Here is a 17,727-nt window from a genome sequence, read left to right on the forward strand (position 1 = left end):
TCCACACCGTTTGACTCGGCCGTCACTTCTCTCTGTCCACACCGTTTGACTCGGCCGTCACTTCTCTCTGTCCACACCGTTTGACTCGGGCGTCACTCCTCTCTGTCTACACCGTTTGACTCGGGCGTCACTTCTCTCTGTCCACACCGTTTGACTCGGCCGTCACTTCTCTCTGTCCACACCGTTTGACTCGGGCGTCACTTCTCTCTGTCCACACCGTTGAGTGAAGACATGGAGTGCAGCAGCACGCTGAGCCGGGAGGGAGCCGGGCTCGCCAAGCCACCCAAACATCTGTGGCGGCAGCCCAGGACTCACATCCGCATCAAGCAGCGCTTCCACTCAGACAGCGAGCGCTACCTGTACCGCAACCGCACCCTGGACAAGCTGCGACCCGGCCTGAAGAAGCCCCGCATGTCCTGGCCCTCCTCTCTCAAACGGTAACACCCCTTTTCATCCAGACAGTATACTCACTGCACACTGCACCGAGGCTTTTCATCCAGACAGTATACTCACTGCACACTGCACCGAGGGGACATCTTTTCATCCAGACAGTATACTCACTGCACACTGCACCGAGGCTTTTCATCCAGACAGTATACTCACTGCACACTGCACCGAGGCTTTTCATCCAGACAGTATACTCACTGCACACTGCACCGAGGCTTTTCATCCAGACAGTATACTCACTGCACACTGCACCGAGGCTTTTCATCCAGACAGTATACTCACTGCACACTGCACCAAGGCTTTTCATCCAGACAGTATACTCACTGCACACTGCACCGAGGCTTTTCATCCAGACAGTATACTCACTGCACACTGCACCGAGGGGACATCTTTTCATCCAGACAGTATACTCACTGCACACTGCACCGAGGCTTTTCATCCAGACAGTATACTCACTGCACACTGCACCGAGGCTTTTCATCCAGACAGTATACTCACTGCACACTGCACCGAGGCTGTTCATCCAGACAGTATACTCACTGCACACTGCACCGAGGCTTTTCATCCAGACAGTATACTCACTGCACACTGCACCGAGGCTTTTCATCCAGACAGTATACTCACTGCACACTGCACCGAGGCTTTTCATCCAGACAGTATACTCACTGCACACTGCACCGAGGCTTTTCATCCAGACAGTATACTCACTGCACACTGCACCGAGGCTTTTCATCCAGACAGTATACTCACTGCACACTGCACCGAGGCTTTTCATCCAGACAGTATACTCACTGCACACTGCACCGAGGCTTTTCATCCAGACAGTATACTCACTGCACACTGCACCGAGGCTTTTCATCCAGACAGTATACTCACTGCACACTGCACCAAGGCTTTTCATCCAGACAGTATACTCACTGCACACTGCACCGAGGCTTTTCATCCAGACAGTATACTCACTGCACACTGCACTGAGGCTTTTCATCCAGACAGTATACTCACTGCACACTGCACCGAGGCTTTTCATCCAGACAGTATACTCACTGCACACTGCACCGAGGCTTTTCATCCAGACAGTATACTCACTGCACACTGCACTGAGGCTTTTCATCCAGACAGTATACTCACTGCACAGTGCACCGAGGGGACATCGGCTTCCTTGTACACTTGGTTCCATAAATGTTACGGTCGACTATGGCAAAAAGTCCAAAACTAAATTGCATTGGGTAGACTAGGTCTCCAAACTATCAGATTGGAATAACATTTTCAGATATGGCTTCCAAATATATATGAGTGATTTTTGCTTGATCTTTGCTTTCCATTATAAAGACAAAAACTATGAGACTCATTTAGGCTATATTTATACAGAGCCTCTAAAGGTGATATTTTTGTGCGTGTGATATTATTTTATCAAGTTATTTGTCTTGTGGGAACAATATAATATCTGCATAAGGCATGATACATAACTTTAGTTATCTTGTGTGCGCAAGATAAATGACTTGTTCCCACAGATATACATCTTGTGCGCACATGTTTTGCACACACACACAAATCACCTTTAAGGGGTTTAGATCTAGATCATCAAACCATCAGCTCAGAGGGAGTGTTGGTCCTGCCTGCTTCCCCCGATGTGATTGTTTTCAGATATGACTTTCAAACCTACTCAGACTGATGAGGACAGACAAAATATGACCTCGCTCATCAAACTATCAGGTCCTGAAAACTCCCTGATGTTTTTTTATTTTATTTTTTAGATAGGGCTTCCAAATAAGCCTAGAGTATATTTCTGGTGCTTCAGTGATCCACAGCAAAAATGACGACTAATTAAATTTCTCTGCACTAAAATTGACGTAATGACAGATTGTATAAGGATGACTGGTTGCAAAATATGCTCCCTGTCTCCACTGTCATCTGGTAGTGTCTGTATGACACCATGTCTCCACTGTCACCTGGTAGTGTTTGTATGTCCCTGTCTCCACTGTCACCTGGTAGTGTCTGTATGTCACCATGTCTCCACTGTCATCTGGTAGTGTCTGTATGTCTCCACTGTCACCTGGTAGTGTTTGTATGTCCCTGTCTCCACTGTCACCTGGTAGTGTCTGTATGTCACCATGTCTCCACTGTCACCTGGTAGTGTCTGTATGTCACCATGTCTCCACTGTCACCTGGTAGTGTCTGTATGTCACCATGTCTCCACTGTCACCTGGTAGTGTCTGTATGTCACCATGTCTCCACTGTCACCTGGTAGTGTCTGTATGTCACCATGTCTCCACTGTCACCTGGTAGTGTCTGTATGTCACCATGTCTCCACTGTCACCTGGTAGTGTCTGTATGTCACCATGTCTCCACTGTCACCTGGTAGTGTCTGTATGACACCATGTCTCCACTGTCACCTGGTAGTGTCTGTATGACACCATGTCTCCACTGTCACCTGGTAGTGTCTGTATGACACCATGTCTCCACTGTCACCTGGTAGTGTCTGTATGACACCATGTCTCCACTGTCACCTGGTAGTGTCTGTATGACACCATGTCTCCACTGTCACCTGGTAGTGTCTGTATGACACCATGTCTCCACTGTCACCTGGTAGTGTCTGTATGACACCATGTCTCCACTGTCACCTGGTAGTGTCTGTATGACACCATGTCTCCACTGTCACCTGGTAGTGTCTGTATGACACCATGTCTCCACTGTCACCTGGTAGTGTCTGTATGACACCATGTCTCCACTGTCACCTGGTAGTGTCTGTATGACACCATGTCTCCACTGTCACCTGGTAGTGTCTGTATGTCTCCACTGTCACCTGGTAGTGTCTGTCTCCACTGTCACCTGGTAGTGTCTGTATGTCAAATCCTGTCTCCACTGTCACCTGGTAGTGTCTGTATGACCTGGTAGTGTCTGTATGTCAAATCCTGTCTCCACTGTCACCTGGTAGTGTCTGTCTCCACTGTCACCTGGTAGTGTCTGTCTCCACTGTCACCTGGTAGTGTCTGTATGTCTCCACTGTCACCTGGTAGTGTCTGTATGTCTCCACTGTCACCTGGTAGTGTCTGTATGTCTCCACTGTCACCTGGTAGTGTTTGTATGTCTCCACTGTCACCTGGTAGTGTCTGTCTCCACTGTCACCTGGTAGTGTCTGTATGTCAAATCCTTCATGCTCCATATCTCCACTGTCACCTGGTAGTGTCTGTATGTCAAATCCTTCATGCTCCATATCTCCACTCAGATAGACATTGATATTTCCAAGCTCATGGTTACCGCCGGTACCTGTTGCATGACTGAGGATATGCATATTTCGCTTTGCACAAAGAAATTCTTGCAGGCGTTCATGTTTCTCCTCTGGTTTTTCCCAAGCTGGACCACTGGAATGCACCAAGGTTGTTATATTACGACATAAAACTGTGAATCTCCTACTTTATACTGTGAATGGAACACAGCAAAGAAAGAAAGAAAGAAATGTTATGTCAGAATCTTATCGGCCTGTGGTCTCATGCAGTGATTCCACCGTCACCCCTGCTGCTTTTCAATCCTACCGGGTTGTTAATTCAGGGTTAGGGTTAGGGTTATAGGGTTATAGGGTTATAGGGTTATAGGGTTATAGGGTTGTTAATTCAGGGTCTCCGCTGGTCCTTGAAAGTCCTTGAAGGCCTTGAAGGCCTTGGTTGGAAGTTTTTGAAAATAGACATAAAATAGACTTTGGTCGTTTAGAGTGTAAGAATAGAATAGAAATTGAAGTTGTTATTGTTATTATTATTATTATTATCATTGTCATTATCGTTATTATTATTATTATTATTATTATTATTATTATTACTTGACATGTAACACAGCACGGTTGAGAATTGTTCACACATTCAAGCCCCTCTCTTTTTAATTGTGGGCTGTGAGCTTCTGTAAAGCCTGCTAGTCCTCATTATAAAAATCCACAGTGTTGTAACAGTAATGAACCTCAAGATTCAAGATTTCAAGATTTTTATTGTCACTCCGTAGTACAAGTATCACGTGTGAAATTCTTGTGCTGTGAACTCCGTTTACAACATAGTACAAATATAACAGGGCATATGAGTGCAAAAACAACAAGAGACACAACCAGCAATAAGGCAGTAGAGTGATAAGACAAGTCAGAGATAGTGGCATATTCACTGCACATAGGTGCACATGTCATGTGCATACTTTGGACGTACTTGGGGGTCCGGAAACATTTGAGAGCAGCTGACCTCTGAACCTGCGGTATCTTGGCGTGATCGATACCTTCCCCACGTCTCTTCAGCCTGTCAGGCCGTCAGGTTAGCGTCGGTCCAGTTAGCCCTCAGCGGGCGGGAGAGCTATCGAACCGCCGAAGACCAGCGCATACATTAAAGTTCCTCCTGTCGCCCGGGGGACCGTTCATCCCCACAAGCATCCTCCAAGCCTCAGAGCCTGCTCTCAACACACGTACGAGGACTTTTGATTTTCTGCCTGCTGCCGTCTTGTTATCGGGTGTTTTGTGGAGCTCAATGTGTGTACAGCAAGGCACTCACACCGCCTGGGTTAGCGGTTCACTTCCCCGTGTCATTGGATGGGGAGGGTGGAGGTGGGACCTAACATTGAGTTTGAAGTTTGTTTGTTTCCTTGCTTACTTTACATTTATGCACTAATGACAGAGCTGCACAGTTCATATTGCAGGTTTGAGACATTTAGTTCCTTTTATTTTGTGCAAAAATGCAATAACAGCCTAATTTCCTTCCCTAAATCCTTGAGATTGACCTCTGACCATGTAGTACCGTGTTCTGTTACATCATCACACAGCCGTCTGTACCGTGTTCTGTTACATCATCACACAGCCGTCTGTACCGTGTTCTGTTACATCATCACACAGTCGTCTGTACCGTGTTCTGTTACATCATCACACAGCCGTCTGTACTGTGTTCTGTTACATCATCACACAGTCGTCTGCATCGTGTTCTGTTACATCATCACACAGCCGTCTGTACTGTGTTCTGTTACATCATCACACAGTCGTCTGCATCGTGTTCTGTTACATCATCACACAGCCGTCTGCACCGTGTTCTGTTACATCATCACACAGTCGTCTGCACCGTGTTCTGTTACATCATCACACAGTCGTCTGTACCGTGTTCTGTTACATCATCACACAGTCGTCTGTACCGTGTTCTGTTACATCATCACACAGCCGTCTGTACTGTGTTCTGTTACATCATCACACAGCCGTCTGTACTGTGTTCTGTTACATCATCACACAGCCGTCTGTACTGTGTTCTGTTACATCATCACACAGTCGTCTGTACCGTGTTCTGTTACATCATCACACAGCCGTCTGTACCGTGTTCTGTTACATCATCACACAGTCGTCTGTACCGTGTTCTGTTACATCATCACACAGCCGTCTGTACCGTGTTCTGTTACATCATCACACAGCCGTCTGTACCGTGTTCTGTTACATCATCACACAGCCGTCTGTACCGTGTTCTGTTACATCATCACACAGCCGTCTGTACTGTGTTCTGTTACATCATCACACAGCCGTCTGTACCGTGTTCTGTTACATCATCACACAGTCGTCTGTACTGTGTTCTGTTACATCATCACACAGCCGTCTGTACTGTGTTCTGTTACATCATCACACAGTCGTCTGTACCGTGTTCTGTTACATCATCACACAGCCGTCTGTACCGTGTTCTGTTACATCATCACACAGCCGTCTGTACTGTGTTCTGTTACATCATCACACAGTCGTCTGTACCGTGTTCTGTTACATCATCACACAGCCGTCTGTACCGTGTTCTGTTACATCATCACACAGCCGTCTGTACTGTGTTCTGTTACATCATCACACAGCCGTCTGTACTGTGTTCTGTTACATCATCACACAGCCGTCTGCACCGTGTTCTGTTACATCATCACACAGTCGTCTGTACCGTGTTCTGTTACATCATCACACAGCCGTCTGTACCGTGTTCTGTTACATCATCACACAGTCGTCTGTACCGTGTTCTGTTACATCATCACACAGTCGTCTGTACTGTGTTCTGTTACATCATCACACAGTCGTCTGTACCGTGTTCTGTTACATCATCACACAGCCGTCTGTACCGTGTTCTGTTACATCATCACACAGTCGTCTGTACCGTGTTCTGTTACATCATCACACAGTCGTCTGTACTGTGTTCTGTTACAGTACATCATCACACAGTCGTCTGTACCGTGTTCTGTTACATCATCACACAGTCGTCTGTACCGTGTTCTGTTACATCATCACACAGCCGTCTGTACTGTGTTCTGTTACATCATCACACAGCCGTCTGTACTGTGTTCTGTTACATCATCACACAGCCGTCTGTACTGTGTTCTGTTACATCATCACACAGTCGTCTGTACCGTGTTCTGTTACATCATCACACAGCCGTCTGTACCGTGTTCTGTTACATCATCACACAGTCGTCTGTACCGTGTTCTGTTACATCATCACACAGCCGTCTGTACCGTGTTCTGTTACATCATCACACAGCCGTCTGTACCGTGTTCTGTTACATCATCACACAGCCGTCTGTACCGTGTTCTGTTACATCATCACACAGCCGTCTGTACTGTGTTCTGTTACATCATCACACAGCCGTCTGTACCGTGTTCTGTTACATCATCACACAGTCGTCTGTACTGTGTTCTGTTACATCATCACACAGCCGTCTGTACTGTGTTCTGTTACATCATCACACAGTCGTCTGTACCGTGTTCTGTTACATCATCACACAGCCGTCTGTACCGTGTTCTGTTACATCATCACACAGCCGTCTGTACTGTGTTCTGTTACATCATCACACAGTCGTCTGTACCGTGTTCTGTTACATCATCACACAGCCGTCTGTACCGTGTTCTGTTACATCATCACACAGCCGTCTGTACTGTGTTCTGTTACATCATCACACAGCCGTCTGTACTGTGTTCTGTTACATCATCACACAGCCGTCTGCACCGTGTTCTGTTACATCATCACACAGTCGTCTGTACCGTGTTCTGTTACATCATCACACAGCCGTCTGTACCGTGTTCTGTTACATCATCACACAGTCGTCTGTACCGTGTTCTGTTACATCATCACACAGTCGTCTGTACTGTGTTCTGTTACATCATCACACAGTCGTCTGTACCGTGTTCTGTTACATCATCACACAGCCGTCTGTACCGTGTTCTGTTACATCATCACACAGTCGTCTGTACCGTGTTCTGTTACATCATCACACAGTCGTCTGTACTGTGTTCTGTTACAGTACATCATCACACAGTCGTCTGTACCGTGTTCTGTTACATCATCACACAGTCGTCTGTACCGTGTTCTGTTACATCATCACACAGTCGTCTGTACTGTGTTCTGTTACATCATCACACAGTCGTCTGTACTGTGTTCTGTTACATCATCACACAGCCGTCTGTACTGTGTTCTGTTACATCATCACACAGTCGTCTGTACCGTGTTCTGTTACATCATCACACAGCCGTCTGTACCGTGTTCTGTTACATCATCACACAGTCGTCTGTACCGTGTTCTGTTACATCATCACACAGCCGTCTGTACCGTGTTCTGTTACATCATCACACAATCGTCTGTACCGTGTTCTGTTACATCATCACACAGTCGTCTGTACCGTGTTCTGTTACATCATCACACAGTCGTCTGTACCGTGTTCTGTTACATCATCACACAGCCGTCTGTACTGTGTTCTGTTACATCATCACACAGTCGTCTGTACCGTGTTCTGTTACATCATCACACAGCCGTCTGTACCGTGTTCTGTTACATCATCACACAGTCGTCTGTACCGTGTTCTGTTACATCATCACACAGTCGTCTGTACTGTGTTCTGTTACATCATCACACAGTCGTCTGCATCGTGTTCTGTTACATCATCACACAGTCGTCTGCATCGTGTTCTGTTACATCATCACACAGTCGTCTGTACTGTGTTCTGTTACATCATCACACAGTCGTCTGTACCGTGTTCTGTTACATCATCACACAGTCGTCTGTACTGTGTTCTGTTACAACATCACACAGCCGTCTGTACCGTGTTCTGTTACATCATCACACAGTCGTCTGTACCGTGTTCTGTTACATCATCACAGAGCCGTCTGTACCGTGTTCTGTTACATCATCACACAGTCGTCTTGGTAGGAAATTGACAGGTGATTATAATCAAACGACAGCCACAGTCAATGAACTCTCTGTGTTTTAAGTTCACCAGATTGGTAAGAAATGCATGTGACTTCATATGAATATGTAGCAAAGCAAACGTAATTATTATTATTTTTTTCAATATTTTATTTTCAGATTTTTGCAGAACAATAAACAAACAAGACCAACAAGCTCAGACACAGGAAAACAAAAAACAAACAAAAATCACATGCTGTGTAGACTGTATAAAAAATAAGGACTAAATCACATGCTGTATAGACTGTATAAAAATAAGGACTAAATCACATGCTGTATAGACTGTATACAAATAAGGACTAAATCACATGCTGTATATAGACTGTATAAAAATAAGGACTGAATCACATGCTGTATAGACTGTATACAAATAAGGACTAAATCACATGCTGTATAGACTGTATACAAATAAGGACTAAATCACATGCTGTATAATAGACTGTATACAAATAAGGACCAAATCACATGCTGTATAGACTGTATACAAATAAGGACTAAATCACATGCTGTATAGACTGTATACAAATAAGGACTAAATCACATGCTGTATAGACTGTATACAAATAAGGACTAAATCACATGCTGTATAGACTGTATACAAATAAGGACTAAATCACATGCTGTATAGACTGTATACAAATAAGGATGTAGCCACCGTGACATCACCCATAAAGTCACTGCATGAAATAGGTCACGCCCATCACGGGGGAAATCACTCCGTTCACTCCCATAGACCAGCGTCATTTTCCTTGAAGTAAACATAGCTAAAAGCTGTTGGGTGGTGGGCTGCGCACACAACAAATGTAAAAAAATCGCCAGTTAAAGTTTTTTTGTACTCCTGAGCAAAACAAGGAAGCCATTGAGAATTGGCGAGAAGAAAAATGTGGATCTAAGCTGTCAAGGAAGTAAGTTGGAGTGTTCATCTTCCGTATATACGATCTTTTGGTGCAACATGCAACCATGCACGTGACATAGGAGAACACCAGGATTGGAGGGGGGGTTCCTGTTTTCCCCCGTTTTGGGCGTGGTTTCTGAAGGATGACGCGCTCTGCAGTGTCTCTATTGGTTTGTGGACTCCCATTTTGAAAGCTCGGGTTTGGCATCTTGACCATCACCAAGAGCCGCAGCGCCGCCTGCTATTGGTCCATGATCGGCAAGCTGCATGCTCACTGGACAGGCGACCTGTCAATCATGCCCCAGAACATAGCCTGTTTTTATTTATTCTATTTGACTCTAAATGGGTCCATGATTTACAAAATAAACATCACGCTGTGTTGAAGAAGACTTGAAACTAGCGATTGAGATCATCAACTCATTAGGAAAGTGTTTACTGAGGTCATGAATCAAGTGAGAAGTCGGATCATTTTTCCATTCATTTATACACAATTGGACTTCTCTTTGCAGCCATAGACTGTAGAAATAGTGAAATTAGCGAGAGACCAAAACCGTTTTTTTTTTTTTGTAAATGTAATTTCTGCTGTAAAGTTGAGCATTTTAACATGGGGGTCTAGGGGGTTTTACTCGCTTTTGCAGCCAGCCTCAAGTGGCCATTTGAGCAACTGCCGTTTTTTGGCACTTTGTCTCTGTGCACAGGGAGAAGTGATAGAGGAGGAGTGAGAGATGCTGACAGAGGAGTGACACCTCCCTCCTGTGGGTGGTGCTGTGTTATATTCAGAGGCTTGGGGCTGGTCGTTCCTCGTCGCCCCGTGCCGCCCGCAGCGTCTCTGTCAGCCTGTTTATCTCCCATCTGCTCTACAAGATGCTGCGAACACATCAAGAGTGGAATTTTCCTTGAGGGATTGAAGGGAGTCTGTTTCAGAGAGAGAGAGAGAGAGAGAGAGAGAGAGAGAGAGAGAGAGAGAGAGAGAGAGAGAGAGAGAGAGAGAGAGAGAGAGAGAGAGAGAGAGAGAGAGAGAGAGAGAGAGAGAGAGAGAGAGAGAGAGAGAGAGAGAGAGAGAGAGAAATAATGACAGGAAATAGGAGGGAAACATTATACATTACTGTCAATTTGTGGCATGTCTGAAAAAATAAGTATGAATACTGATGCGGACAAAGAGAGAGGCATCAGTCTGTCTCTCAGTCTGTCTGTCTGTCTGTCTGTCTCTGTCTCTCTGTCTGTCTGTCTGTCTCTTTATCAGTGTGTCTCCCTCAGATTATCAAAAATATCAATATCAGCATTGGCCTTCAAAAAACCATATCGGTCGAATATGTGTTTTTCTCTTCCTCCATCATCTACAGACACGACTCCTCATATGTCTGCCTCCAGAATATTAGTGGCTATAATTTCCTTTCACACACGCAAGATATCTGAGTGTGTATGTGTATATATGTGTGTGTATTAGGGCTGTTGAAACGAATTTTGATATTCGAATATTATTCGAATTTAATAATTATGAACGAAATTCGATTATTATTATTTTTTTAAAACAAATATTTTATTTTTTTATTTTTTTTATTTTTTTTATTTTTTTTTATTTTTTTTTAGAACACTAGAACAGTGACAAGTTCTGACAACATACTTGAAGAAAAGAGTGTTAACTGAAGTTGACTGTTGAAGCTGCTATACTGAATGTAAACCTGTAGCTCTTAAGTGCAATACGTGACTGATTTTTTTTTGTTCATGGCTCATTGTTGTTTTGGCAAAGTTTACTTTGCCAAAACTCAAACAAAGGCTGTGTCTTTTTTTATTATCAATTATTTTATTTTAGTATTTCAGACAGCACCAATACATCACTGATGAATATTAACTAAGCTCTGGTTATCTGACCTATTTTCTGTATGTAAGGAACATGTTTTCTTAAATAAACATCATTGCTGGACTATTTGTGATAAGCCTAATATTATTTTGAATATTCATCCACCATTCACTTTTCCATCTACATTTGGTAAAATGCTTAGAAAAAGTTTTACTTGGTCAAACCCAAAGATTCAGCTATATTTAGAATCAGAACATAACATAAGAGAAGACAACAATTCACTCAGACCAAATTTTTTTTTTTTTTTTTTTTTTTTAATTCAATTAAAAATTAATTAAAATATTCGAATATAATTCGAATATTAAAATGTATAAAGCACTGAAATTCGAATTTGATTATAGAGGGAGATTGACAGCCCTAGTGTGTATGTGTGTATCTCTAAGTGTGTATGTGTCTGTTTGCTGAGAGAGAGAGAGAGAGAGAGAGAGAGAGAGGCACAGAGTAGACGCTTAGAATTTTGTCTCTTGATGATCTGCTGCTTCAGAGGCTTATTAGAGGAAAATACTGGGGGGGAAACTGAATACTGAATACTAGAGAGGAGTGCATAGCATACAATATTTTGCGTGTTAAGAAACAAGTAAAATATAAACTTAACTGTCTCTCAGAACTTGGCATAGTAGTGTGTGCTCACTCCTCTCTCACAGATTGTGTTATTTTGCAGAGGGATTTCTATTCTGAAGCGCTGTGTGAGCTGTGCGTTCAGCACCAGCATAGAATCATAGTCATCAGTGAGCTAGTGTTAGCTTTAGCTCACTGATCCCAAACATTTCCAGAGTTCGGAACTTTTGGGACAGTCTCTTTTGCTATGAACGGTCCTGGGCGGAAACAGGCAACCGGCAGCTGGAAACAGGGAGGGAGGGTGTCATGGAAACAGGGAGGGAGGGTGTCATGGAAGCAGGGAGGGAGGGTGTCATGGAAGCAGGGAGGGAGGGTGTCGTGGAAGCAGGGAGGGAGGGTGTCGTGGAAGCAGGGAGGGAGGGTGTCGTGGAAGCAGGGAGGGAGGGTGTCGTGGAAGCAGGGAGGGAGGGTGTCGTGGAAGCAGGGAGGGAGGGTGTCGTGGAAGCAGGGAGGGAGGGTGTCGTGGAAGCAGGGAGGGAGGGTGTCATGGAAGCAGGGAGGGAGGGTGTCATGGAAGCAGGGAGGGAGGGTGTCATGGAAGCAGGGAGGGAGGGTGTCATGGAAGCAGGGAGGGAGGGTGTCATGGAAGCACCCACTGTCTCACCATGAAACTCCTGAATAGAAGTCTTTGGGAAGCTAATAATGGTGAACAGAACCGTCGCCTGGGCTGTGCGAAGCGGAGCAACATGAGCAGGGGCAGACTGGGCTCATAATTCAGGCCGGGCTTTAGATACCAAGCAGGCCGGTCGCCGGCAAAAAATTTGGGCCGTTTGAAGCCCAATTTGGGTCGTTTGAAGCCAGATTTGGGCCGTTTGAAGCCCAATTTGGGCCGTTTGAGCCCAATTTGGGTCGTTTGAAGCCAGATTTGGGCCGTTTGAAGCCAGATTTGGGTCGTTTGAAGCCAGATTTGGGCCGTTTGAAGCCTGAAGCCCGATTTGGGCCGTTTGAAGCCCAATTTGGGCTGTTTGAGCCCAATTTGGGCCGTTTGAAGCCCAATTTGGGTCGTTTGAAGCCAGATTTGGGCCATTTGAAGCCCGATTTGGGCCGTTTGAAGCCCGATTTTTGGCCGTTTGAAGCCCAATTTGGGCCGAGTCCAATTTTACAATGAGATGCACCCACTTTAACCCTGAAGTGTAATTATTACTTCAGACTAACTAATAAAGTAATAAAACCACTAGTAAACCAGTAGGTGGCGCCTGGCCTGCTGTTCAGTGAGTGGCCTGACTGCGGGCAACAACATTTTTTTTTTTTTTTTTGCAGGCCAGGCCAGGCCAGGCCACCGGGCATTTGCCCGACGTGCCCGATTATGCAGTCCGTGCCTGAACATGAGGAGTTTTAACAGGAACATGTGGGAGAGAAACAGGACAAAATAACACAAACTTAATGATTGTTTAACAAGTACTGTATAGGCAAATCTTTACTTTTCTACAGCATTGTTAAGATGAAATTTCATGCTGTACAGAATTTAGAAAAATAGGCTATACGGTTTCACGGTTCATGCCAAATGTATTTTGAAATGTGTAATTTCATGCAAAAATACATTTGACATATATATTTCAGGTCAAGGACAGCTATTCATGGGCATGCATGTGAGTGAGCAGGGCATGGCACCCCCTCTGCTGCGGCCCAGAAGGTGAATGTCATGTCATGAATCACCTCGTTCCCACCTCACAAGCAGCCATGCAGAACATGCCACGCCACGGGCTCCAGTGTTTGGACTCGCTTCATGAACATTGAAAATGTTAAGTGGATGAAACGAGGAGATGAATGAGGAGATGAGTCATCAGTCAGTGTTTTGACAGGCTCTAGGAAAAACTAAGATGTGCAGATCAGATGAGGAGAAATTAAGAAGATGAGATGAGGTGTTTAAGGAGCGATCGGTTGCCAACATGCAGCTTTCATGGTCTTCATCATTACCAACATAACAGGACAATATTGGTTTTTGGATAAGGCTTTACATTTTAATGTCTGAATCATGCGGTTCAGATGATTTTGGAGCGGCTCAATTATAAAACGGCTCTCTCAAATCAAGCAATCTGATTGGCTCACAGCTGTGGTATATTTAGCGTATACCACACTAATATACCACAGTTATGAGAAAACTGAAAACTGAGAAAACAAATGGTAGCTAGCTAGCCTCCTAGCCTCGCAAACGGGACCGCACCACAATACCCAGAGTGCCTTGCGGTAGTGTTCACTCACTGTCGTCTCCTGCTAGTGACGTCATCAGTTTATGACAGCTAGTTAGCCGTTTGCTAGCTAACAACTTTCGCTAGCTGCCTACCGAAATTGAAACATTAGCGTTAACTAGCGTTAGCACAAACATTAGCCAAAGTTATAGCTAGCTAACTGCCGTTACATTAAAAAAGAAGCAACGTGAGACAAACTGTGAACTATAGTATGATCAAATCTATTTATTTAGCGTAGCAACATGTCAACTCTGTAGCGCTAGGAAGTAACCAACCATAACAACCCGCCCCCAGCAGACCCTTAGGTGTGGTATAATGAGCATATACGGCCTGTCGTGACCTATTGCTTAAATATACTGTTTGTGTCTTTGCTGAATTTTTCTGCTTCCATGAAAATGTTTTTGAGGCTTTAGGTTTCTCATTGCTGCTGCTGGTAGTTTGCCCACAGCGTTGATATGTCACGTTTCAGTCGTTCAGATGATCCACTCTCTCCAGGCTGAATCACAGCTGGGTGGTGAAGGACACTTTAACACCAAGCAGCACTGTCGAGTGTCGATGGACACGTATTGATTCTCTCTTAGAGCCAGGGGGGGGGGTGTAAATTGCAATATGAACGTCTGCAATTTCCAAATCGCAGAGGTTGCAATGAGAGAGTATAGTCCAAACTGCATTTGAGCTGCAGGTAATCTTTAGTCCACGAATCAAAACTTTTCATCAGACTCAAACTCAGTAAATTCTGCACACTGACATCTATTTTTTATGCCTCCGCCGGCAAGACCTACAAGCTGGTCTCTATCCAACCGCACGCACGCGCGCACGCACACACACACACACACACACACACACACACACACACACACACACACACACACACACACACACACACACACACACACTATATCATTGTACATCTCAAGAGGCTGCACTCTGGGGTCGTCGATTGTGCTAGTGGGAAGAAAAGCTGCGATCTGCACGACTGGTCAACTTGAAACACGAGCGGCCGCCTGGAGAGCGCTCTCCCCCCTGGCGGGGTGCCACGGGCCGTGACACCCCGCCTGGAGAGCTCTCTCCCCCCTGGCAGGGTGCCACGGGCCGTGACAGATGACACTGGTTGCTATGGAGAGCCCATCTGTTTTGCAGGGATAATGGCCTAAAGGGTTCCCCCCCATCCAGGTTGGCAAGTGCTTTGAAAAGCCAGCGTTATCTAACCACCAGCGTCACTTTCACTAAAAGAACAACGAACCCGGGCGGTTAGTGAAAGCTGCCTAATGTAGCGGTGACGTGCAAACAAGACACACGAGCTGACGCGCACACTGTCGGCTCTCTGTCTCCATGTCGCTCGTATCAACGCACATTAGCGTGCGTCTTTTTTATTAACTCACAAATCACAAAGAGAAAAAGACAGTCTTCTGCCCTCACTATGCGTTTGCGTACATAGTTATGCAGCGAGCTAAACACTCTCCCATAAAGGACCCAAGACAGGAGCTGGCTTTAGGCGTTTTAATGGAAGCGGGGTAAAACTGTAAAACAATACAAAGAGAGACATATTAAGTCCCATATAATAATATAATATTTCCATACAAAGAAAATAGCAACTGTAGTAAGCATGACAAAGCTAACATGTAATATGAAAGCTAGCAAAACAACTCAAGTATATGCAAATAGATTTACTGTAGGTCTACTCTACATACCACAAAGTAATTATCATTAACACTGACAAGTTGACATGACAAGCATCTAACATCAAATTAACAGCTTACAGTAATCACTCTTACAATCTGACATGTTAACAGGCATGTTGACATTATAATGAAATAAACTTACAGATTATGCTTCTTGAAGAACAAACAAGCAGATGGAAGAGGAATGGGAGATGCTTCTTGCCATGAGGTGTCTGACAAAATGGCCGATTCAAACTTACAAACTTTATTGAGAGCCTGAGCTTAACATAAACACAGCCACCAGGTGGCGCTAAACTACATTTACTGAAAGAGAAATAATGTTGTGTATCTAAGTCTATAAGCGACATTTAGGAGGAGCAGAACACTCCCCGCCTGGCATCTGTAAGATGTCAAACTATCACAAGAACCCAAAAACTATATGAAAGAGAATGTGTGCTGTGGCATAGTTACTCAGTTACTTATGTGTCCTTGGATAGAAGAAGGACGACCTCTGAAACAGGTCGAAGGAACAGCCTTGCCGTACCATCCCTGATGATCCTTACTTCAATCTTTCTCACTTTGCCATCATCACTAGGGAAAGTGTCCGTAACCAGCCCAACAGGCCAGCAGTTCCTCTTGGCCTGGTTGTCTCGCAGTAGGACAACATCTCCTTCCTGCAGGTTCGGCCTTTCGCTTCTCCATTTGCGACGTCCTTGCAGATCGCTGATATATTCCCGTTTCCAGCGTTCCCAGAACGTGTTCGCTAGACTCTGGACTTGTCGCCACTGACGTCTAAAGAGGTCTTTGTCATCGAACTGGCCTGGGGGTAACAGAGGCACACCCATCTTTTGGGTGAGCAATGTAGCTGGAGTGAGAATGACTGGGTGCTCTGCATCTGTTGAGACCGAGGTTAAAGGCCTCGCGTTCACTATTGCTGTGACCTCTGCCATGAATGTTGTGAGAACTTCATGAGTCAGTTTTGCAGTTCCATGTTTGAGGAGCATCGCATCCAGGATGCGGCGAGTGACCCCGATCATACGCTCCCAGCTGCCGCCCATATGTGAGGCATGTGGCGGGTTGAACTGCCATGTGCATTCTTGTTCTTGCAGGTAAACCTCAACCTGCTTGTTTTTGCAGCCTTTGGAGTCAATTTGGAGTTCTTTGCAGGCCCCCACGAAGTTGGTCCCGCAGTCTGACCTGAATTGTTTCACTGGGCCTCTGATCGCGAAGAAGCGCCTGAGGGCATTAATGAAACTGGAGGTGTCCATCGACTCCAATACTTCAATATGTATTGCCCGTGAGCTCATACATGTGAAGATGACCGCCCACCGTTTGCTATTGGCCTGGCCTCCTCGGGTTCTTCGCGACGTCACGGACCAAGGGCCAAACACATCTAACCCCACATAAGTGAACGGGGGGTCCGTGCTTAGGCGGTCAGCAGGCAGATCTGCCATCTTCTGTTCTTCATTTTTACCACGCAACTTGCGACAAGTCACACAGTTATAGAGTCTGCTGCTGATAGATCGCTTTCCTCCAACCAGCCAATAACCAGCTGCTCTTATGGCCCCTTCAGTGAAGTGCCGGCCTTGGTGGTGAACTTGCTCGTGAAAGTGTCTGATTAGCAAAGTAGAAACATGTTGCTTGCCGGGAATAAGGACTGGATGAGTTTCATCAGACGTGATTTCCGCTTTTGTGAGACGACCTCCCACTCGGAGGAGGCCATGCGTGTCTATGAAGGGGCAGAGCTTGCTGAGAGGGCTTTTTTTGGGAACTGGCTTTCCCGCCTGAATGCAGTCCATCTCCTCATCATATACTTCTCTTTGCACACAGAGAATAATCTTAGCCTTGGC

The 17,727-nt window shown here is 45.2% G+C and overlaps 1 protein-coding gene across 1 annotated transcript in view; it reads left to right on the forward strand.

Moving 5' to 3' along the window:
• Window positions 1–231: 231 nt before the first annotated feature.
• Window positions 232–17,727, forward strand: part of LOC310786439 (3',5'-cyclic-AMP phosphodiesterase 4C-like) — a gene marked incomplete at both ends in the record, with an annotated part of 119,340 nt that continues 101,844 nt past the window's right edge. Inside the window, one exon of the mRNA XM_083647644.1 lies at window positions 232–437. Within this exon, the coding sequence (XP_083503770.1) occupies window positions 232–437 (206 nt within the window). The remainder of the gene's footprint in view (window positions 438–17,727) is intronic.

The sequence above is a fragment of the Poromitra crassiceps genome (assembly GCF_964638095.1).
Source record: "Poromitra crassiceps genome assembly, chromosome: 12".
Lineage (NCBI taxonomy): Eukaryota > Metazoa > Chordata > Actinopteri > Beryciformes > Melamphaidae > Poromitra > Poromitra crassiceps.